At 50.4% G+C, this 20573-nt stretch overlaps 1 protein-coding gene across 2 annotated transcripts in view; it reads right to left on the reverse strand.

The window, feature by feature from the left end:
• The window catches only part of SPSB4 (splA/ryanodine receptor domain and SOCS box containing 4), an 89311-nt gene that overhangs the window by 52615 nt on the left and 16123 nt on the right, over positions 1-20573 (reverse strand). Inside the window, exon 3 of one of the 2 annotated variants that reach the window (XM_060405648.1) lies at positions 10026-10178. The exons of the other annotated variant lie outside the window; for it this stretch is intronic. Coding sequence (XP_060261631.1) covers positions 10048-10178 — 131 coding nt within the window. The 3' untranslated portion in view covers positions 10026-10047. Of the gene's footprint in view, positions 1-10025; positions 10179-20573 lie in introns of those variants that run through there. 2 annotated transcript variants of the gene reach the window in all.

Raw genomic sequence — 20573 nt, forward strand, 5'->3', positions numbered from 1 at the left:
CTACCTGCAGACCTAAAGCTCGAGGGAGCAAGCCCCACATTGTCACCCTTCCACAGTCACTCTCCTGCCATGGGAGCCCCACAAGGACAGCCTCCTCCAAGATGGGCCCAGAGAGCTTGTGGGCGAGGGTCAGGGTCAGGGTCAGGGTCCTGGTTGCGAATCTGACTACAAGGGCTCGGAAGCCCTGATCCTCTGTGTCACCTGGAACCTCTGGCACAGCTGTCCCTGAAGCTCTGGGCGGCCTCCACCCCCAGCCCTTCTCCCTTTAAACCCAGGGCTTTCTCCTCTTCAGGACCAATGTCCCCATGCAGGAACACTTGGGCTGGGGGTCAGCAAACCCAGGAGGTCAAATCTCAGCTTCATTTGCACAGCTGTGTGACCCTGGGCAAGTCCCTAGGGCTCCCTTTCTCCAGGAAGAATGTCACTAGCAACCTAGCTGTCTAGTGTTCTTAGGAAGAAGAGGAGCTGTAATGGAGCCTGGGATATTGTATCATTATTATAACCATCACCATAGTGCTGACATACTGACTGCGTCCTGTGTGTCACTTTACAGTGATTCCATCACTAACCCTCACCCTGCAAGGCAGGTCCTATTATTTTTGCTTTATAAATGAGGAAATTAGGGCCCAAAGGAGTCATTTACCCAGAATCCTAACCCAGGCCTGGTGGTGGCACTTAGTCACTCAGTCATGTCTGACTCTTTGCGATGCCATGGACTATAGCCGATGGGATTCTCCAGGCAAGAATACTGGAGTGGGCTGTCATTTCCACCTCCAGGGCATCTTCTCTACCCAGGGATTGAAGCCAGGTCTCCTGCACTGCAGGCAGATTCTTTACCAGCTGAGCCACCAGGGAACTCAGGCCTGCCTGGCCCCAAACACTATGCCCTTTAGACCTGTTATCTCCTACATGCACAGACGATGTGCCAGGTGTGTAAGCCCTTTACTGCATATTATGATATATATGGGCCTTACAACAGCCCTTCAGTTCAGTTCAGTCCAGTCGCTCAGTCGTGTCCGACTCTTTGCGACCCCATGAATCGCAGCACGCCAGGCCTCCCTGTCCATCACCAACTCCCGAAGTTCACTCAGACTCACATCCATCGAGTCCGTGATGCCATCCAGCCATCTCATCCTCTGTCGTCCCCTTCTTCTACTGCCCTCAATCCCTCCCAGCATCAGAGTCTTTTCCAGTGAGTCAACTCTTCGCATGAGGTGGCCAAAGTACTGGAGTTTCAGCTTTAGCATCATTCCTTCCAAAGAAATCCCAGGGCTGATCTCCTTCAGAATGGACTGGTTGGATCTCCTTGCAGTCCAAGGGACCCTCAAGAGTCTTCTCCAACACCACAGTTCAAAAGCATCAATTCTTCGGCGCTCAGCCTTCCTCACAGTCCAACCCTCACATCCATGCATGACCACAGGAAAAACCATAGCCTTGACTAGATGGACCTTCGTCGGCAAAGTAATGTCTCTGCTTTTGAATATGCTATCTAGGTTGGTCATAACTTTCCTTCCAAGGAGTAAGCATCTTTTAATTTCATGGCTGCAGTCACCACCTGAGGTGATTTTGGAGCCCCCAAAAAATAAAGTCTGACACTGTCTCCACTGTTTCCCCATTTATTTCCCATGAAGTGATGGGACCGGATGCTATGATCTTTGTTTTCTGAATGTTGAGTTTTAAGCCAATTTTTTCACTCTCCACTTTCACTTTCCTCAAGAGGCTTTTTAGTTCCTCTTCACTTTCCGCCATAAGGGTGGTGTCATCTGCATATCTGAGGTTATTGATATTTCTCCTGGCAATCTTGATTCCAGCTTGTGTTTCTTCCAGCCCAGCGTTTCTCATGATGTACTCTGCATAGAAGTTAAATAAGCAGGGTGACAATATACAGCCTTGACATACTCCTTTTCCTGTTTGGAAACAGTCTGTTGTTCCATGTCCAGTTCTAACTGTTGCTTCCTGACCTGCATACAGATTTCTCAAGAGGCAGGTCAGGTGGTCTGATATTCCCATCTCTTTCAGAATTTTCCACAGTTGATTGTGATCCACACAGTCAAAGGCTTTGGCATAGTCAATAAAGTAGAAATAGATGTTTTTCTGGAACTCTCTTGCTTTTTCGATGATCCAGCGGATGTCGGCAATTTGATCTCTGGTTCCTCTGCCTTTTCTAAAACCAGCTTGAACATCAGGAAGTTCACGGTTCATGTATTGTTGAAGCCTGGCTTGGAGAATTTTGAGCATTACTTTACTAGCGTGTGAGATGAGTGCAATTGTGCATTGCCTTTCTTTAGGATTGGAGTGAAAACTGACCTTTTCCAGTCCTGTGGCCACTGCTGAGTTTTCCAGAGTTGCTGGCATATTGAGTGCAGCATCATCTTTTAGGGTTTGAAACAGCTCTACTGGAATTCCATCACCTCCACTAGCTTTGTTTGTAGTGATGCTTTCTAAGGCCCACTGGACTTCACATTCCAGGATGTCTGGCTCTAGATGAGTGATCACACCATGGTGATTATCCGGGTCGTGAAGATCTTTTTTGTACAGTTCTTCTGTGCATTCTTGCCACCTCTTCTGCTTCTGTTAGGTCCATACCATTTGGCCCTTCAAGGTAGGTACTGTTATTATCATCATCATCCCCATTTCACGGATACAAGGACAAAGGAACTGGGAGGTTAAGTAACACACACAAGGTCACGCAGCAACCAGCAGCAGAGCCAGAACTGGAACCCAGGCAGTTTGAGGCCAGAGCCTGTGCTGCCCTGTCTCTTCCCTCCTCTGCTGTCTTGTATTTCCTGTGATCCTTCCAACAACCCCTCAAGACAGGGAGTATTAACCCCAGTTCACAGCTAAGGAAACCAGGGCTCTGACACTCAGCGGGTGTAAAATTAAACCAGGAGACAATGCATTTCCAGCTGTGAAAATAAAATAGCTCAGAACTTTCCTCAAATTCTTTCTGTATTATTACCTTCTGGAAAAGCTCTCACTGGGGGATGAGACTGCAGTGACCTCTGTGACCCTGTATTCCTTTCTCATCCTCCTAGTCCATGTTCTCATGGCACAGCCCATCCTGCAGCCTCTAGGCTTGCTGAAGGGCAACGGACGTCTGGAGAATGCTATAGATCAGATACAAGATCAGACTGCAAAGTACCAAGAAACCCTTCACCTAGAATTCTGCTCAGCTCTGGGGCTTTGGAAAGTGGCTGGCCATGTGCCTGGCTCTGTTTGCAAGAACTGCACCAAACACCTTGGGAATCCCTGGGGAGAGGACCTTCTGGCAGCAGACCAGCAAGACGAACACTGGGAAGCATGCTGTTGGCTCCATGCCCACAATGAAAGGAGACATCATTAATTGAGCAGTGTTCTTTCCCACAAAGCCAAGGTACAGCCTCCAGAGCCTCTGCAGAACAATGTTCTAGTCAGCACCTATTGATCAGAACTACATTTCTCAGCTTCCTTGCAGCTAAGAGTGGAATGTGATAATGTTTTAAACACTGAGCTTTAAGCAGAAGCATAGTAGGGCATTTCTGAGACAACTTTTTAAAGAGAGACAGTGTGCTCTCCAGCTCTTTTTCCATCCTACTTGCTGGAATGCAGGTGCCAAGGCTGGAGGTCTGGCAGTTATTCTGAACCATGAGGTACCTTTGAGACAAGAAATCACAAGCTGGGAAGGTGGAGCAGCAAGCAGGTGGAGCCTGAGGCACTGATTACCTCATGGAGTCCCACAATATCCTTGGATTCCCTATTTCCAGACTTGCCTTTAGTGAGAGAGAAATGAACCTCTACTCATGTTTAAGCCGGTTATTGGGAATTTGGGGTTGTACACAATCCAACCTAATTCATATGCGAGCTCTAAGCTCCCATCATCCTCCAGGTATACTTTCTGCCTGCTCTCCAATTTGCAGGCCACTGAATATATTAAGCTGCTTCACACCCTAAGCTGCCCTGTAGCAAGCATTTCTCTGTCTGAAACACACTTGCCCTTTCCTCTACCTGGCGAACACCAACTCATCCATCAAGACAGCTCAAGTGCTCCTGCCTGGGAAGTTGTCCTGGATTCCAAGGTTATAGTGCCACCAAGGTTATTCCACCTTCTGAATTCTAATGGTGCTCTGGGCCCCTTGCTCACCCTGTCCTGTAATTAGCTTTAGCTGTCTCAGGGAGATCCTGGTAGAAAGGCAATGTCCAAGCTTCCCCATGAGCCCAGGCAGAGGAAGCACAGTGAATGCTTACAGACAGAATAAACACTGTATGAATGAGTGTCTGGAGGATCAGACATTCTATGCTATAGAAGCTCCAGCAGCAGCGATAGCTAGGGAAGGCTTCCTGGAGGAGGAGGCAGACCACAGCACAGAGTATACTAGCTCAGGCTACTGGACCAGGCCACTACCTACGGCATAGAAAGCAGACACCACAAACTGTCAAGAGCTCTTTATATGGCTTAATGGAATGTCTCCAAGATAGTCTCTAAGTGTCTCTGAGAGGTCACAGCCCCCAGCTGCTGCCAGGCCTGGATCCCCAATTGGTAGTGATTGACAGGGCAGCTGCCTGAAGAATCTCCGAGGCCCCAGGTCGGGCAGGGGAGGGGCCAGGCATTGTTGGAAGCTGAGCCTCCTCTGTGCCGGCGTTGTACAGCCATCTGGTTTGGGTCAGAGGTCTCCAGGGACAGGTTTGATTTATAGGCCGGTGCAGCCACCCGGGCGGCATGGAGGGAGGGCACAGGGAGGCCAAGGCATGGGAGTGGGGGAGGAGGAGGGAAGAGCCAAGAGGGGCCCCTCAGAGGCTGAGCGAACACTGGGCCTCTGCTCTCAGCCTTGAGGGTCTTGGGTTGCTTTTAATAGAGAAACATCACCAAAAAAAGTACTGGAGGGCCTCCCTGGTGGTCCCGTGGTCAAGAATCAGCCTTGCAATGCAAGGGACACTGGTTTGATCCCTGGTCCCGGAAGATCCCACATGTCAAGGAGCAACTAGCCATGGTCCACTGCTACTGAAGCCTGCGTGCCTGGAGCCCATGCTCTCCAAGAGAAGCCACCACAGTGAGAAGTCCAAGCACCGCAACTAGAGAGTAGCCCCTGATCGCCACAACTAGAGAAAGCCTGTGTGCATCAAGGAAGACCCATCACAGCCGAAAATTACATAAATAAATAAATCTTAAAAAAAAAGAAAGTACTGGAAAAGCAAAGACGTCTTTATTGTGTGCTCACTGTCCAGGCTGTATGTGGGGCTGCTGTTATCTGAGAGAGCAAAGGAATGAACCCCAGTGCAGCCCCACCCACAGCGCTAAGCTAGGCTTGCCAAGCAGGCAGGTCCCCTGCCCTCTCTCTGCCACCCTCCATGGCCATCATCAGCCACACTTTCCAGATGATGACACCAACGGGAAGGACAGAGAGGCTCGAGCTGGGAAAGGCAGAGCTAGGATTCAAACCCGGGCTTTCAACCCAACCTCAGAGCTTTCCCCTTTGTCCTGCGGGGTCCCCAGAATGTTCCAGAGGTGGAGAGGTAAGTGGGGACCAGAGTCTAATGAGAGGGAGCCACAGAGAGAGATGCTGGAGCGTTGGTCTTTAAGAATGTGGTCATGCCTTCAACTTTGAGTTAGAAAGCCCTGCAGGCCCTCATCCCCTTAAGTGCACTCCAGCCGCGGAGAGCAGAGTTGTCAGTACCAACTGAGGTCACCAGGAGCACTTTACAAACAACACGGGCATCTCTCAGAGTCTGGAGAAAGGATCGCACTAGGCAGATGGAGAAGATGGCATCCGGGCAAGGAGTCATAGGTGAGAGTGTGGAGGTCAAATCTGCCTGGTGAGATGTGGATGCTGGCCTGAGGACCGGGGGCCAACTCTTGTAACAGAGTGGTAAGAAGCCAGCTCTGGTGAGAGAGGGCACATATAAGGTACATCTCCTGGAGTCTTCCCTGAGAAAGAGGTGCAGCAAAGAGCTCTCACTCCCCAGGGCAGAGCCATCTGTACTCTCAGAAGGCTGAGAACATGGGCCCCTGTGGCGCTGATGCTTTTCCCGTGTCCTCTGCTGGACATGTCCTGGGTCAAGAGAGGTACTGCCCAGGGTTCTACTGGGGGTGGTGGGGGTGGGTAGCATGGGGGCTGTCTCCTCAGACACCACGGAGCACAGTTCCCTGGGACCCCTCCAAACAATCTGGGGGCAGCCGTGTGCCCCCCCAGATCCCTGGATATGTAAGGTGCCCCCACTGCCTAGTGAGGGCACCTGGGCTCAGAAGGATTCTGTGCCTGGCCCAGGTCACAGAGCTCTGCAAAATCCAGCCCTGAGCCTTCACCCACAGAAGTTCAGATCTTCACATTGAGGCTAGGCAAGGAGCGTAAGGAGCATTTCAGGCATTGAAAAACCTCACTGTGATCAGATGGAAGATACCAGGGGCAAGAAAGGGGAACTTCAGGACATTTGAACCTGAGAATCAGAGAGATAAGGGTCCACATTCCAGTTCTGAGTTTCCCTATCCATGAAATGGGAATGTTGTTAACATGACCTGCCAAAAAGGAGTTAATGGAATTGCATATATATATATAAAGCATTTCTGGGGCAAAGAGGTGTTCAGCAAATGTTTACTTTGACTTATCTTCATGAACACTTCCATCAGGAAGCCCATCAATTGTGTGTCATGACAAGTGGCTCTGGGGGTGTTCAACTCCCCTCTCTATGTTCTGTGTGCTGGTGGGGACTTCATGAAACGCCAGAGCCAGACCTGAGCCATGAACCCATCCAGGGCTGGGGTGCAGCAGGCAATCCATTATCCACAGTCAGCCAGACATGTCACCTCCCAGCGAGGAATGCAGATGAAAGTCCATTTCATCATGAAACTAGACACCAGGCCACTTCCTGCCAAGAGCACCCCAAGTGCACCCCTGCTCTGGCCTCTGCCCTCTGCCCTTGGATTGTTTATATACTGGGGCTGGGGTCAGAGCCCAGAGGAGCTTATGGGTTCAGAAAACGACAACCAGATCCAGTCAGACACACACGTGTATTTAGGGACAAGGAAAATTGTTGGAGGGCTCCAGGGGAATGACGTTATGCCAGCAAAAGGCCACCAGGTCAGGAGGAAGAAGCAAGAGCCCAGCCCCTGCATGGCAGCCACCAGTGCTGCTCTGCCCAGCTGCAGTGGGACGGGGTAGACAGAAGCCGCCTGCATGCAGGGACAAGGGAAGAACACACCCACCCTTTTCTCCAAAGAGCCTGCTGCCCAGATGGAGAGACAGGACAGACACCTCAGAACCTTAAAACCACCACTGAGGCAGCTACGATTATTGCAAGTCAAAGCGAACCATCAACAGTGTCTTGTGAAGCAGTCTCTACCTTGATCCAGGCCACCATTTACAAAGGGCTCTCAAGAGTCTGTTTTATTTCATTTCCATTAACAATCCTCTTTTCTCATTCCTCCCCTTTCACCCACTAGGAGGAGGAGGCTCAGCTGGCTCAGAGATGCTCCAAGGACACAGATCTAGTAAGGGGCTCTGCTGTGCCCCCAACCTGTACCTGGGGGTCCTGGGTTCTTGCCTCTCCGTTGCAGCTGTCCCTCCCCCCAAGAGAGCTCCTGACCCCTGCTGTCCCCTGGCCCTCCTCCTCACATTCCTAGCATACCTCCTGTCAGTGCCCCACTCCTGGCTTTCCCCACCCAGGACTTACAACATTCTTTAAGGCTTCCTGGTCCTCCTGCTGCTGCCTAGTCCAGCGTCCTTCCTGACCCCCATCCTTGAGTTGGGTCCTGGACTAGCTCATGGGAGAGCTGAACCTCCTCGCAGCCCTGGATGGAGAAACAGTGGCCTACGCCTTCTCCATTGGGCTCCCCAGTCCTCCCAGCGGCACTCAAGAAGCGCTGTCCACTAGAGTTTGGCATGATGATGGAAATGGTCTACGCCTACCTTGTCTGACATGGTAGTCACCAGCCGCCTGTGGCTTTGGAGTCACTGAGTGTGGCAAGTGCAACTGAAAAACTGGATTTTTAATTTGTTTCTAATTAATTTAAACTTAAATGTAGATAGCCACACCTGGTTGGTGGCTTCTGTGTTGGACCAGAGGGTGTATTAAGTCTGTCATCCAAAAAAATATCAAATGTGCACTCTCTGGATATTAGATAGCAAAGAATAATGGAGACCCTTCCAGGTCATCTTGGTTAATCCCTTCCTTCTTGTGATGGAGAAATAGAGGCTCAGAGAGGGGAGATGACTTGCCCAAAGTCACACAGCTGGTTGCCAAGCTGGAGTGGCTAAGCTAGGTTTTCTGGCTCCCAGTCCCCCCTCCCTCTTTTCCAAGCACCTTCCAACAACCAGTACTTGTATACCTGGGGTATTACAGCTTAGCCACCCATACCCCCTCACTACTTGACTGCACCCCCACTCACCCAAGAAGCCTCTTTCAGCCAGGAATCCGAGCAGCTGACTTCCAGCCAGTGCTGGGTTGATGGCAAGATCCACTGCAACTGGGAAGCTTGTAACACACACACATGCTCTTTCCAGGGCCCATGGATTCAGCAGAGGAAAGACAGCCAAAATCCATGTTTTCACACTCTCCCTGAGGGACACTGAGGTCAGGCAAGTGCACTAAGTGACCAGCTCCAGGACTCCCACAACCAAGGGAACCAGCAGGTGGGACCCGAGCCAGAAGTGCCAATCAGAGGGCTGGGGGCACCTCTAACTGCACCTGAGAAGCACTGAGCCCATCGGAGACTCTCAGGACTTTAAACCAAGACCTGGGAAGATAGCGTGTTGGCTATTAGTGAGCCGGAAGCGGTCAGAGACCAGGGGGTGGTGTCAGGCCCATGGTGAGCTAACCCCAAGGGATGCCCAAATTATGAGGCAACAGACAAGACACAGGAGAGGTCGGGCACAGTGGGGCAGGAAGGGGTCTGAGGGCAAATGTGCAGGGGAGGCAGCGGTGGGCTGCCGGAGAGCATCTCATTTCTGGGTCCACCCACCACTCGCGCCACCACGCACTTGCCTCCTTACCTGAGGCAACCTGGATCCCTCTTAAAGATTGGAGGTCCAAGGGAGCCTCAACTAAATGTCCCCTCACCCCCCACATTCTCAGGGCTTGGCCCCCAGGTGAACTCTGAATGGCCTTGGGCTGTGACTCTGACCCCTGTCCCTCAAGGAGAAGATCCCATGTGGCCCTTCCAGCAGGGACTGAACACAGGCAGAAAGCTATCATCCACTTTACTGAACACCAGGGCAAAACTGCTCTAATCCTAGGACACCCCTGTGGGTGCCTTTTGAGAGAGAAACATCAACCAATAGGACAAGATCTGGAAGGCGGCTGTGGCTTCTAATGGGTTGACTCGGATGGGTTCATGCTTCTACTCTAATGACTCCACCGCCGGGAGGACCACGTCTCTGCTGGGGTCACAGCCTCGGGTGGGCTGCCTCAAGTGTGGTCCCGGGGGCCCAGGATGGGGCAGCCTGTACCCGGCGTGGGGAGAAGGGGGATGGAGCTCCCGGCAGGCGGGTCACGACGCGGGGCGCGCAGCTCTATTTATAGAAAGTGGCTGCTGCGAAGGATGAAGAACTGGGGAGAACCGGCTCAGCGGTATTTTCCAAGCTCACGCTGTCTCGGCTTAATTTCATCCCAAGCAAATAAATCATTAAGGAGGCACCGAGTCCTGGAAGATCTGATGAAGAAGGGCCATTAAACGGCACAGCCTTAACTTGAATTATGGAAGGCCTCAGACAAGCAGCCTTATTAGTGTCTGGGCTAAGCCGTAACTCATGCTAACCGCCCCCTTGCCTTAACCAAGTGACGAGACAGGGAGGGTCAGCCGGCTCCCCTGCCGCAGGCACAGCCCAGCAGGCTGTCTGCTCTCCCCATGTTTTAAATACCCTTCTGCAAACGTGCTTACTCTATCCACTGCCACCCCAGCTGCACCCACTCCCCGGGGCAGGGATGAGGATGGATGGTCTGGCTGTTGGTGTAAGAGTGTTCACAGGGCCGTGGGAGCTGACAACACCAGCACTGGAAAACCCTTCTGATGAGCACCCAAGCACCGAGGTCTGGGACCACCTACAGAGCAACGGAAGACTCACATGACCCCGTGCGTCATGGAGGTGAGAGATGTGGGTTCAAATCTGCAGGCTGGCTGTCTCCCAAGCTCCTGCCCTGAGCAGGCTCCTCATCTCCCTTGGCCTCAGTCTCCTCACGTGGGAAGTGGGATGGCAACGCCTTCTCATCTGTGGATGAAATGGGATAACGTGCAAGGGATGCTCACTGGGTTGGCAGGGGCCTGGGGCGGTTTAAGTCGGATGATGCACCCACTATGCTAAGCAGTGTCTGGTCTCTTGTTAAGTGCTCACTTGAGGGCTGTTTAACACAGAGCTGTTTCTATTTGCAGTAATCCCTTCCCAAAAGAAGTTGCCCTCACGGGAAATTCATGGATGATAGTGCGGATTCACTTGGGTACATCTCGCTGGCAACTGTGAGAATTTGGTCTCAGGACACATAAACTGAGTCCCGCAGTGGTTGGGGAGGACAAGAACACGAGAGAAGTGGGGCGGGATGGGGAAGGGGCTTATGCAGCAGTCACAGCTGGGCTGCTGGGAGCGGCGGGGGGATGGGGGGGTTGCACAGGACTCGCCCTTGCATCAGCCAGGAGGGCGGCAGGCAGAGAGCCAGGCTAGGCAACCCTGGGTCTTGCTGGGGCGGGGGAAGCGGGCCATTTCCAACAAAGAAAAGAGGTCAGCATAGGCCAAGGGGATTAGCCGGGCTGCAGCATCAGAGTGGGGTTAGGCAGGGGGAGGAGATGGGGAGGAAAGGGAGTGGGGGCCTTGCACGTGGAGTCTTTGCCCACGCGCCCAGTTCACTGCCCCTTTCAGTGGCACCCACCCTAGTCGCACCGATGCCCATTGGCAGAGGTGAGAACAAACAGGCTGGCTGTGCTATAGTTGAGGGTGTTCAAATACACTGGCAGCCTGCTTCAGGAAACCCTTCTGCTAAAGACTGCCCGATGCCTCGTCATGAGCATCACCAGGAGCTCGTCAGAAAGGCACAGCCCGGAGCCCTGCCCAGACCTGCTACGTCAGAAGCTGGTTTTAACAAGATCCCCAGCTGACTTGAGTGCACATGAAGGTCTGAGATGCTCCGCTGACAGCAAGTCTATGGGAAAGTCCCAGCATCACACCCACTGCACAGGTCTGAGAAGTCAGGAAACCTACGCCTGGGCCATCCAGGTAGTCAGTGGAGAGGTCACTTACGTCTCCAGGCAATTCACCACTGAAAGCTACAGAGTGCGTGAAGCAGACACTTTAGCTGGAAACCTTTAAAACTGCTCATAGGGAAGGCTGAGCACTCCCAGCTCATTTGTGACAAACTTACAGTGGCCTCTGAACCTCTGGTGGCATTTCCATCATGTATCTCAAAGAGAAAAGAGACATAAACTTCCCCAAACCTCCCTTGTGTGGAATCCATCAGTGTTCACAATATGGACACACATGTAACAACAATAATTACTTCCACATCTAATAACACTAAAGAATTTTACCAACCTATGGGAGCTATAATAGTCCAAACTGGTAATTTTTAAACCCATCTCTTTCAGTACGTACTATGTGCCAGGCACCAGTACAGTCACTTTCTATCTGTGACCTATGAACCTGATGCCTTATGGCAAAGTACATTTCTGTTACTATTACAGTGAGGACACTATGGTTCAGGGGTGGTGACTTGGGTCAGAGCTAACTAGCAGCCAAGTCCTGACTGAGTCCAACGCTGGGAGATCCCAAGCTGCAGTTCTTCCCACGACCCTAGGCTTTGCCCCTCCAAGAAAGATGACAACAGCTCCACAGTGGCCCATGGTGACTCTTGTCCCAAATGGGCCTGCATTTCAAAGCTCCCTTCTGGGATTTCCCAGGTGTTCTAGTGGTTAAAAATCCATTCTGCAATGCAGAAGACGTCGGTTCGATCCCTGGTTGGGGAACTAAGATCCCACATGTTGAGGAGCTAAGCCTGTATGCCAAAACTAGAGAGTGAGTGTGCTATAGCGAAAGATCACTCATGCCACAATTAAAACCCGATGCAGCCAAATAAATAAAGAAATAAACATTAACAACAGCAACAAAAAACTCCCTTCTGCAGGCAGGACTTACTAGTCATGTACCTACTCATGATTACGTTAAGTGTGAAAAGAACTCTCAAAGCAGGGCCACATTGTCTGAGCAAAACCCTTTTATTCAGCTGAACGTCTGTTCCTTTTTGTGGAAAACAAAGGGTAGGGGCCAGTTTCTGAATGCTGAGACCCTGAATTGAGTTGCTGGGCCATCACGCAGCCTCTGCTTGGCTTGGGTATGGGGACAGATGTGCGGTGCATGATGCACAATGAGGGGTGGGAATAGGTCGCTCTGGGGTCAGGCTTCAAGGGGGCGGCAGCTCTGAGCCCTGCCCACTCCCATCCAACCAACTACGACTCCAGTCGCACTGCAGTGGAGAAGAGAAAAGCTAAGTAAGGGGTGGGAGCTCAGCACAGTAACACACACTGCTTGAGCACCTACTATGTACTCTGCTGCAGGGGTGGCTGAGGAGACTAGGATGCACTTCTGGCCTCAAAGAACTGCCACTTTTAGCAGTAGCAGCAGCAGCAATAACAAAACAACAGCAAAACAAGCAAGTTAAAAAAATAAATAAGTAAATAAATAAAACAGAGAGTATGTTGTGGTAAGAAAGGCGTGTTTCATTTATTTATTTATTTTTGCCTGTGCTGGGTCTTCACTGCTGCCTGCAGGCTTCTTCTCTAGCTGCAGTGAGCAGGGGTTACTCTCTAGTTGCGATGTGTGGGTTTCATATTTTGGTGGCTTCGCTTGTTGAGTAAGTAAGTAAGTAAAGTCACTCAGTTGTGTCCGACTCTTTGCGACCCCATGGACTGTAGCCTACCTGACTCCTCCCTCCATGGGATTCTCCAGGCAAGAGTACTGGAGAAGAGCACCGTTTTTAGGCGCATGGACCTCAGTCGTTGCAGCACACAGGCTTAGTAGCTGTGGCTCATGGGCTCCAGAGTGTGGGCTTAGGAGCTGTTGTGCTCGAGCTTAGGTGTTCCGTAGTGCATGGGATCTTCCTGGACCAGGGATGGAACCTGTGAGCCCTGCACTGGCAGGTGGGTTCCTAACCAGGGGAGCCCAGAAAGATGTGTTTTAAGAGTTTCATTCTGCTCTTCACTGACTTGAGAGAAACTACTGTTGTTTTTCTGAGTTTCCATTTTCTAACTATAATAATAAAATAATGAAAGGTTAAAAAAAATCAGCAAAACACACTTCTTACAGACCTGCTCTTGCCTGGAGAATCCCCATGGACAGAGGAGCCTGGCTGGCTATAGTTCACGGGGTTGCAAAGAGTCGGACACAACTGAGTGACTAAGCACAGCAGAGCACATGGACCGGCTCTGTGCAAGAAAGGGCCCAGTGGCCTCACTATACTGACATGCATCCCATATAAAGACTGCCTGAACTGCCTGAATCAAATGATCATAGTCCAACAATGAGTTTGAAGTCATCTCAATACAAAATTAAAGCAACTGTGCCTCTTGGGATATCTGTATGCAGGTCAGGAAGCAACAGTTAGAATTGGACGTGGAACAACAGACTGGTTCCAAATAGGAAAAGGAGTACGTCAAGGCTGTATATTGTCACCCTGCTTATTTAACTTATATGCAGAGTACATCATGAGAAACGCTGGACTGGAGGAAACACAAGCTGGAATCAAGATTGCCAGGAGAAATATCAATAACCTCAGATATGCAGATGACACCACCCTTATGGCAGAAAGTGAAGAGGAGCTAAAAAGCCTCTTAATGAAAGTGAAAGAGGAGAGTGAAAAAGTTGGCTTAAAGCTCAACATTCAGAAAACGAAGATCATGGCATCTGGTCCCATCACTTCATGGAAATAGATGGGGAAACAGTGGAAACAGTGTCAGACTTTATTTTGGGGGGGCTCCAAAATCACTGCAGATAGTGACTGCAGCCATGAAATTAAAAGATGCTTACTCCTTGGAAGAAAAGTTATGACCAACCTAGAGAGCATATTCAAAAGCAGAGACATTACTTTGCCGACTAAGGTCCATCTAGTCAAGGCTATGGTTTTTCCTGTGGTCATGTATGGATGTGAGGGTTGGACTGTGAAGAAAGCTGAGCACGGAAGAATTGATGCATTTGAACTGTGGTGTTGGAGAAGACTCTTGAAAATCCCTTGGACTGCAAGGAGATCCAACCAGTCCATTCTGAAGGAGATCAGCCCTGGGATTTCTTTGAAAGGAATGATGCTAAAGCTGAAACTCCAGTACTTTGGCCACCTCATGGGAAGAGTTGACTCACTGGAAAAGACTCTGATGCTGGGAGGGATTGGGGGCAGGAGAAGGGGAAGACAGAGGATGAGATGGCTGGATGGCATCACGGACTCGATGGACATGAGTCTGAGTGAACTGCGGGAGTTGGTGATGGACAGGGAGGCCTGGCGTGCTGCGATTCATGGGGTTGCAAAGAGTCGGATACGACTGAGCGACTGAACTGAACTGAACTGAACTGTGCTATATCTTAAATAAGACACCAAATCATTCATAAGCATTCATCAGGTGCCAAAGACGAGCTCAGCATTGGCACAGCATGATGGGTAACTCAGGAAATACTGTAATATCAAAGGCTCCCCTCCACCCCACACCTAATGTGAGTCGCATGCTGGCACATGCTGCATTTTTGCATCAATCTTCATATTCACAGCAACCCTGCAAGGTATATTTAATTATTCCCACAGCACAGAGGGGGGAAAACTAAGGCTTGAGGATGTCAATTAGCCAGCAGGGGTAAAAAATAAACTTCAAATCAGGATCAAAAGTTTACCCTCAAAGACTGGAAATTACCTAGATGTCCAAAAGTAAGGGTCTAGATAATCAAATTATGATACAACTATTACACAGAAACCCATGCAGCTGTTAATAAGGAATGAGGTAGCTCTACGTTAATCATATTTAAAAAATCACCAAGATCTACTAAGAGGGGAAATGAGATGCAGAGCAACATTCACCGTAGATCGCGCTGGTGTGAAACTTCTGCAAGGACAAGGGAAAGAGTGACAGCAGTGGTTGCTGGCAGGAAGAGGCTGGGGAGCTTTGGCATGGGGGTATTTCACCAGACAGTCTTTTGTGACATTTAAATTTGTTGTCACATGCACCGTTTACCTTTCAAAAGTAAATGCACATATATTTTTAAATCCCTCTGGGGCTTCCCTGGTGGCTCAGTGGTAAAGAATCTGCCTGTCAGCGCAAGAGACACAGGTTTGATCCCTGATCTGGGAAGATCCCACATGCCGAAAAGCAACTAAGCCCACGCCCCACAACTATCGAGTTTGTGTTCTAGAGCCCAGGAGCCAAAACTGCTGAGGCCATGTGCCACAACTACTGAAGCCCGCGTTCCCTAGAGCCTGTGCTCCACAACAAGAGAAGCCACCACAATGAGAACCGCAAGCCCTGCAACCAGAGAGCAGCCCCCACTCGCCGCAACCGGAGAGAAGTCCTTGCGGCCATGAAGACCCAGCACAGCCAGAAATAAATAAAATTGTTTTAAAGATGAGTAAATAAAGTCCCCAGTCTGCCCGTTCCCTCACACACGCCTCCTGGGTGACCATCTGTGCCCTGGGGAACTTCACACCCACCTGGAGAAAGAAGGCACACACGTGTGGAAAAGCATGAGTGGAGTGGAGCGGGAGGAGGGCTCCGTGGTGAACTGGGGGCTCAGGGGACAGAGCCATGGGCTGAGGGCTGGGGTGAGATGGAGTCAGGGCAGAGTGATAGGGCACTGGTCAAAGGGGAGACCAGGCCTGGACCTGAGTCCGGAGGGAGGAGAAGCACAGTCCGGATGTCAGGGCGGCTAGGAGGACCGTGCCACCGGGAGACACACGGGAGTTGGGCAGGAAGGTCGTGAGTACAGAGCAGACAGCTCTGGCAAGGGGACAGTGTCCTTGCAGTCATGCTGGTAGAAAACTCTCTCTGGCCTTCATCAATACCAGAAGACTTGGCTGGCCGCCAGGGCTTCTTTGACGAGCTGTTGCCCCAATAAATACTTGTTGGCAGATCAATTAAACCATCTAGGAATGACGTCTGGAACGACAGTATCTCCGGCTTGAGGAAGGTGGACAAGCCCTCCCTGCTCATCAGGCCTGAGATGCTAGAGTTTCCCACCCACCCTGTCCCCCAGAAAGTCAGTCCTGGGCTCAGTTCTTTGGAACTGGTAGGCAGAGTGGAAGAAGGGCTGGCCCAGGCTGCAGGAGGCAAGGTGCAGGAGTGCCCCAGGCTTCAGTACAGCCCTGCCAGTAGCGAGCTGTGGGGCCCTGAGCCAACTCTTCAACTCTCCAAGGTTCAGCTTCCCCATCTATAAGATGGGGATAATAACAATAACAATAACAGTTCACTGTGTGGACTGAAAAAAAAAAAAAAGTGAGTAAGACACTTGGCCCAGGGCATAGAACCTAGCTGGTACCCCTCCAAACATAGAATTACATGACTCCCAAACCAAAGCTTCTGTGTCTGAGGCCCCTCTCCTCTTCCTGGGTCACTCACGTACTACTTGTGCGTGCGTGTTAAGTCACTTCAGTGGTGTCCGACTCTTTGTGACCCCATGGACTATAACCCGCCAGGCTCCACTGTCCATGGGATTCTCCAAGCAAGAATACTGGAGAGGGTTGCCATGCTCTCCCTCCAGGGAATCTTCCCGACCCAGGGATCGAACCTACATCTCTTATGTCTTATGCACTGGCAGGCAGGTCCTTTACCACTGAGCCATCTGGAAAGCCCTCATATACTACTTACCACCCAAGAATTCCAAGACAGGAGACAAAGCTGTTCTGTCAGGCCTCCTGGCTGCCAGCATGTGGAAGGAGGAGTCGGGGTCAGGGGAGTAATTCCGGAAACCAGCCTGAAGCAGATTCCAAAGGCAGGGCCCACCCCAGGGACGACCCTCAGCGGTTGGGACGCTTTCAGTGACATTCTCCTGTGAGCGACCAAAGCACGCCTGATTCACAGACACTGCTGGGGCTGTCTTTATGCAACAAACTTTTCAGAACATCCTGCAGAGCTCTGTGCTAAGCCAAGAGCTTTGAGGGCTGGAGGTGAAACCAGTGGGAGGGACAGATTCTCAGGGCCTCCTCCAAACTCACTGCCAAAGGAAAGGGTTCCATCCTTTGCTGAGTAGCCACCCAGCCTGATGGAGCAGCCTCTCCTGTTCCTTCCCTTTTATCTGTAAAGATCTACACAAGGAACCCACTGGACCAGCCTGCCTCAGTTTGATCCTGTTATTAGCTATGTGACCTTTAGCAACTTACTCAAGCTCTCTGGGCTTCAGTTTCTTTATGGGAAAATGAAGATGATCAAATAGGTGGTTAGCTATGAAGAGTTGTTACGAGGATTAAATGAACTAAAATGTGCAAAGTACTTAGAATCTAGCCCAGCCCACACTAAGTACCAGAGAAGTGTCGGTCATGGGTGATGGTGTCATCGCTGTTATTTGGCCCCGGACACAGGTACCTTGAGCCAGCTTGCCAGTTTGCCTGGCCTCGGTTCTGTGCTTCTCGACTTACTCAAATGGCAGAGTCCCTGGGCATCCTGTAGTTCTTTATTGTAAACCCCCCACCCCAGATGCTGAGCTGTTTTGCTGCAGGGCATAGCCGAAGAACACATTTGTAATAGGAAAATGCGCTTCCAGGAGCTCTTAGCCTCCACAAACACATACTTCAGAGTCACAAGCAGTTAGCTCTAAGTCTTGCTTTTATAGTTGTAAAAATTAAAAAAATTGAGAAAATGATGTCCATTAACTTCCTTCCTACATATTGGAGAAGGCTCTATTGAGGCCACTTTGATTTTTATCCTTAGGTGAACCCCTAGACCTGGCCCAGCTCACCTAGTTAATCGAAGCAGTGAGCAGCAGTCGCTGTGGGCTTGCTCTGTTCTGGCGAGCTTTACCACGGCTGTTTCACAAAGGAGAACACTGAGGTCCACAGGGAGGAGGTAATCCTTGTCCACGGCCACCTGGTGAATGCTGGGGCCAGACTCTAAGCCCATCTTTTCTCCCCACCGCGATCTTGTGGGGAATCAATCCATCCCAGAGAGGAACTCCGGCTGCCTCTCTGCTCCATAACCTCTCTGTGACTGCAGTCTCCTAATCCCCTGGTCAGGGCTGAACTTGGGGACCTGCCTTCATGTCCACAACCAGTGTTGCTCAGACTTCTCCTCATACTCAGAAATCCATCTTGGGTCACCCTACCTGCCTAGGGACTCCCTAGGGCCAAACCCCTCTCAGTGTCCAGGAATCCACTGGACTTCAGCCCAGGTTACTAGCTACAGGCATTGCACAGTCCCCTCCCCACCAGTCCCTGTCATACTCCCCTCGCCCTGTCCTTTGGTGGTCCACCCTATAGTCAGGTCTTGCCCCATTGACCATCGGTCTTTCAAAGCCCAGAAAAGCTGAGCTCCCACTTTGGGAATCACACCCTGCCCAAGATAGAAAACATCACTCCTATCTGAGAAGAGGCCAGGATCACAGTACTCAAGTCAGTCCTGTTACCCAATGGGAAATGCCCAAGGCTCATATGACATGACATCCCGGCCTCCCTTTGCCTCCTGGATGGGCATTCTAGCCTCTGCCAACTGGAAAAAAATCACTGCCAAAGGGGAGGATGGAACATTCCAAGTTTCAGTCTCACCAAGCATCTCCAGCCACCTGAAGGATCCAAAAGCCCCAGATGTCAGGACACAACCATCCTTTCCCATCCAGACTCTGCCCTCAGCAGAACATCAAGGTCTGCCTGCTCTTGATCCTATCCTGCATGGGGGAGCCACTAGCTGCAAAAATTAGCACCTTAGCTTGTAGCTAAAAATGAAGCAGCAGGTAATACCCAAGTGGAATCAATACCCAAGGGAAAACCCACCTTGGGGGCCCAATTGTTGGCTCAGGTAGTTCTGTTGGCTATCAATGCCAGGCTTTCATCCCTGCTATCATATTATTGGTGCCACTGCATGAGATTTCACAGCAGCTATGAAAGGGACCTGACACTGTTCCCTTTTACAGATGAGTAAAATGAGCCCTGAGGCATTAGAGCGGCTCACCAAAGACATAAAACCCCTGAGCACTGAGGATGCAGTGGGAAGCAAGGCGTGTCAGAACCCAGAGCCTTGGCACATCAAGGCCATCCTTCTAGTCCAGTGAGCAATTCTGGCAAGTAGATTTCCCAGTTCCATTTCACAAGAGTATTTGTTAACAAAAATAAAATTTGCTGTTGCTGTTGGTTTTCTCAGCACTGGGGTTTGCCTGGTTACCACGTCACCCAGCATTCTCCACTAGGCACTGTGGTGACTAAGCTAGCCCATCTCAGGACAAATAGTCATCCTTTCTTTAACCAGTCAATCAGAGAAAAAACAGAACAACACTTTGCCATTCAACGTCAATCTTAGTCCAACCACCACGGAAATGAAATGTGAGCAAAAGTGTTGCCAATTAGACCACAGAGTAGAACACAGCAGCCACTTCCTGGTGGCCTATCACCCTTGAAAATGGTCAACCCACCCTAGCTTGAGTCAATGTCAATTTTACTTGAGTATAATCTTGTCCTTGACCTCTTTTCTGGAGTGTCACTCTCAGTCACTCAGCTAAAGTGGGGAGCACGGGAAAAGAATGGGCTTCAGAGCTGAGAGAATTAGGTAGGCCCAGGTTCTTGTTCTTGGTAAGCTCCGCTCTTCAGTTTCCTCTTCTCTAAAAGGGGGCAGTTATATCTCTGGTTTAAAGTCAATAAGCTGGAATTCTGGCTTTAAATGCCCACCTCAGGAGCTTCATCAGGGGTATAAGTCAAGTGGATAAGGTATGTGCAAGCCCACAAGTGCCTGACTCCAGGCTCCACTCAGCAGGGATTCAACAGGGGGCAGACAGCACCTCTGTCCAGGGGCCACCCTGCCTGAGTGACTCCCTCGTAAAATTGACAACCGTTTTTGTTACCAGGGTTTTAAGCTAGCTTCACAGGATGACTGTGTATATTAAATGAGAGAAGGCCTTAGAGGTGTCAGGAGTCAAACCCAACAGCCTGTGGGCTTACCTGCAACCTGCAAGGGAGTTCTATTTGTCTACACGGTGTCTTTAGCAACTGCCAACTTGAAAAATGGGAATAGTTCGCACAAAATATAGATTGCTGTGTCCTCTGGAAAGAAGTCAGAAGATTCCAAAACTTTTGGCTCTCATTCCCATGAGGCAATAATCACTGAGATGCCCCCTTTAAGAGATAGTTCAGCAGGAAGACCTAGATTTGAATGTTCAGCCCCTACATATAGCAGGTATTCAATAAATGATAGTTACTATCAATACTTATTATTTATCAGTAACTTGAGTGCAAGAGATTCAAGTGCAGAGACTGTCTTCCACTTGTCTCTCTTCTCATGCTGTGAACTTGAAGCCAGGTACACAGGAGACATCACTTGGCACAATCCTTACAGAGACTGGCTTCTCTGGTGGCTCAGACGGAAAAGCATCTGCAATGCGGGAGATCCGGGTTCAATCCCTAGGTTAGAAAGATCCCCTGGAGAAGAAGTGGCAACCCACTCCAGTACTCTT

Source organism: Ovis aries, chromosome 1 (genome assembly GCF_016772045.2).
Source record: "Ovis aries strain OAR_USU_Benz2616 breed Rambouillet chromosome 1, ARS-UI_Ramb_v3.0, whole genome shotgun sequence".
In the NCBI taxonomy this organism is placed as follows: Eukaryota; Metazoa; Chordata; class Mammalia; order Artiodactyla; family Bovidae; genus Ovis; species Ovis aries.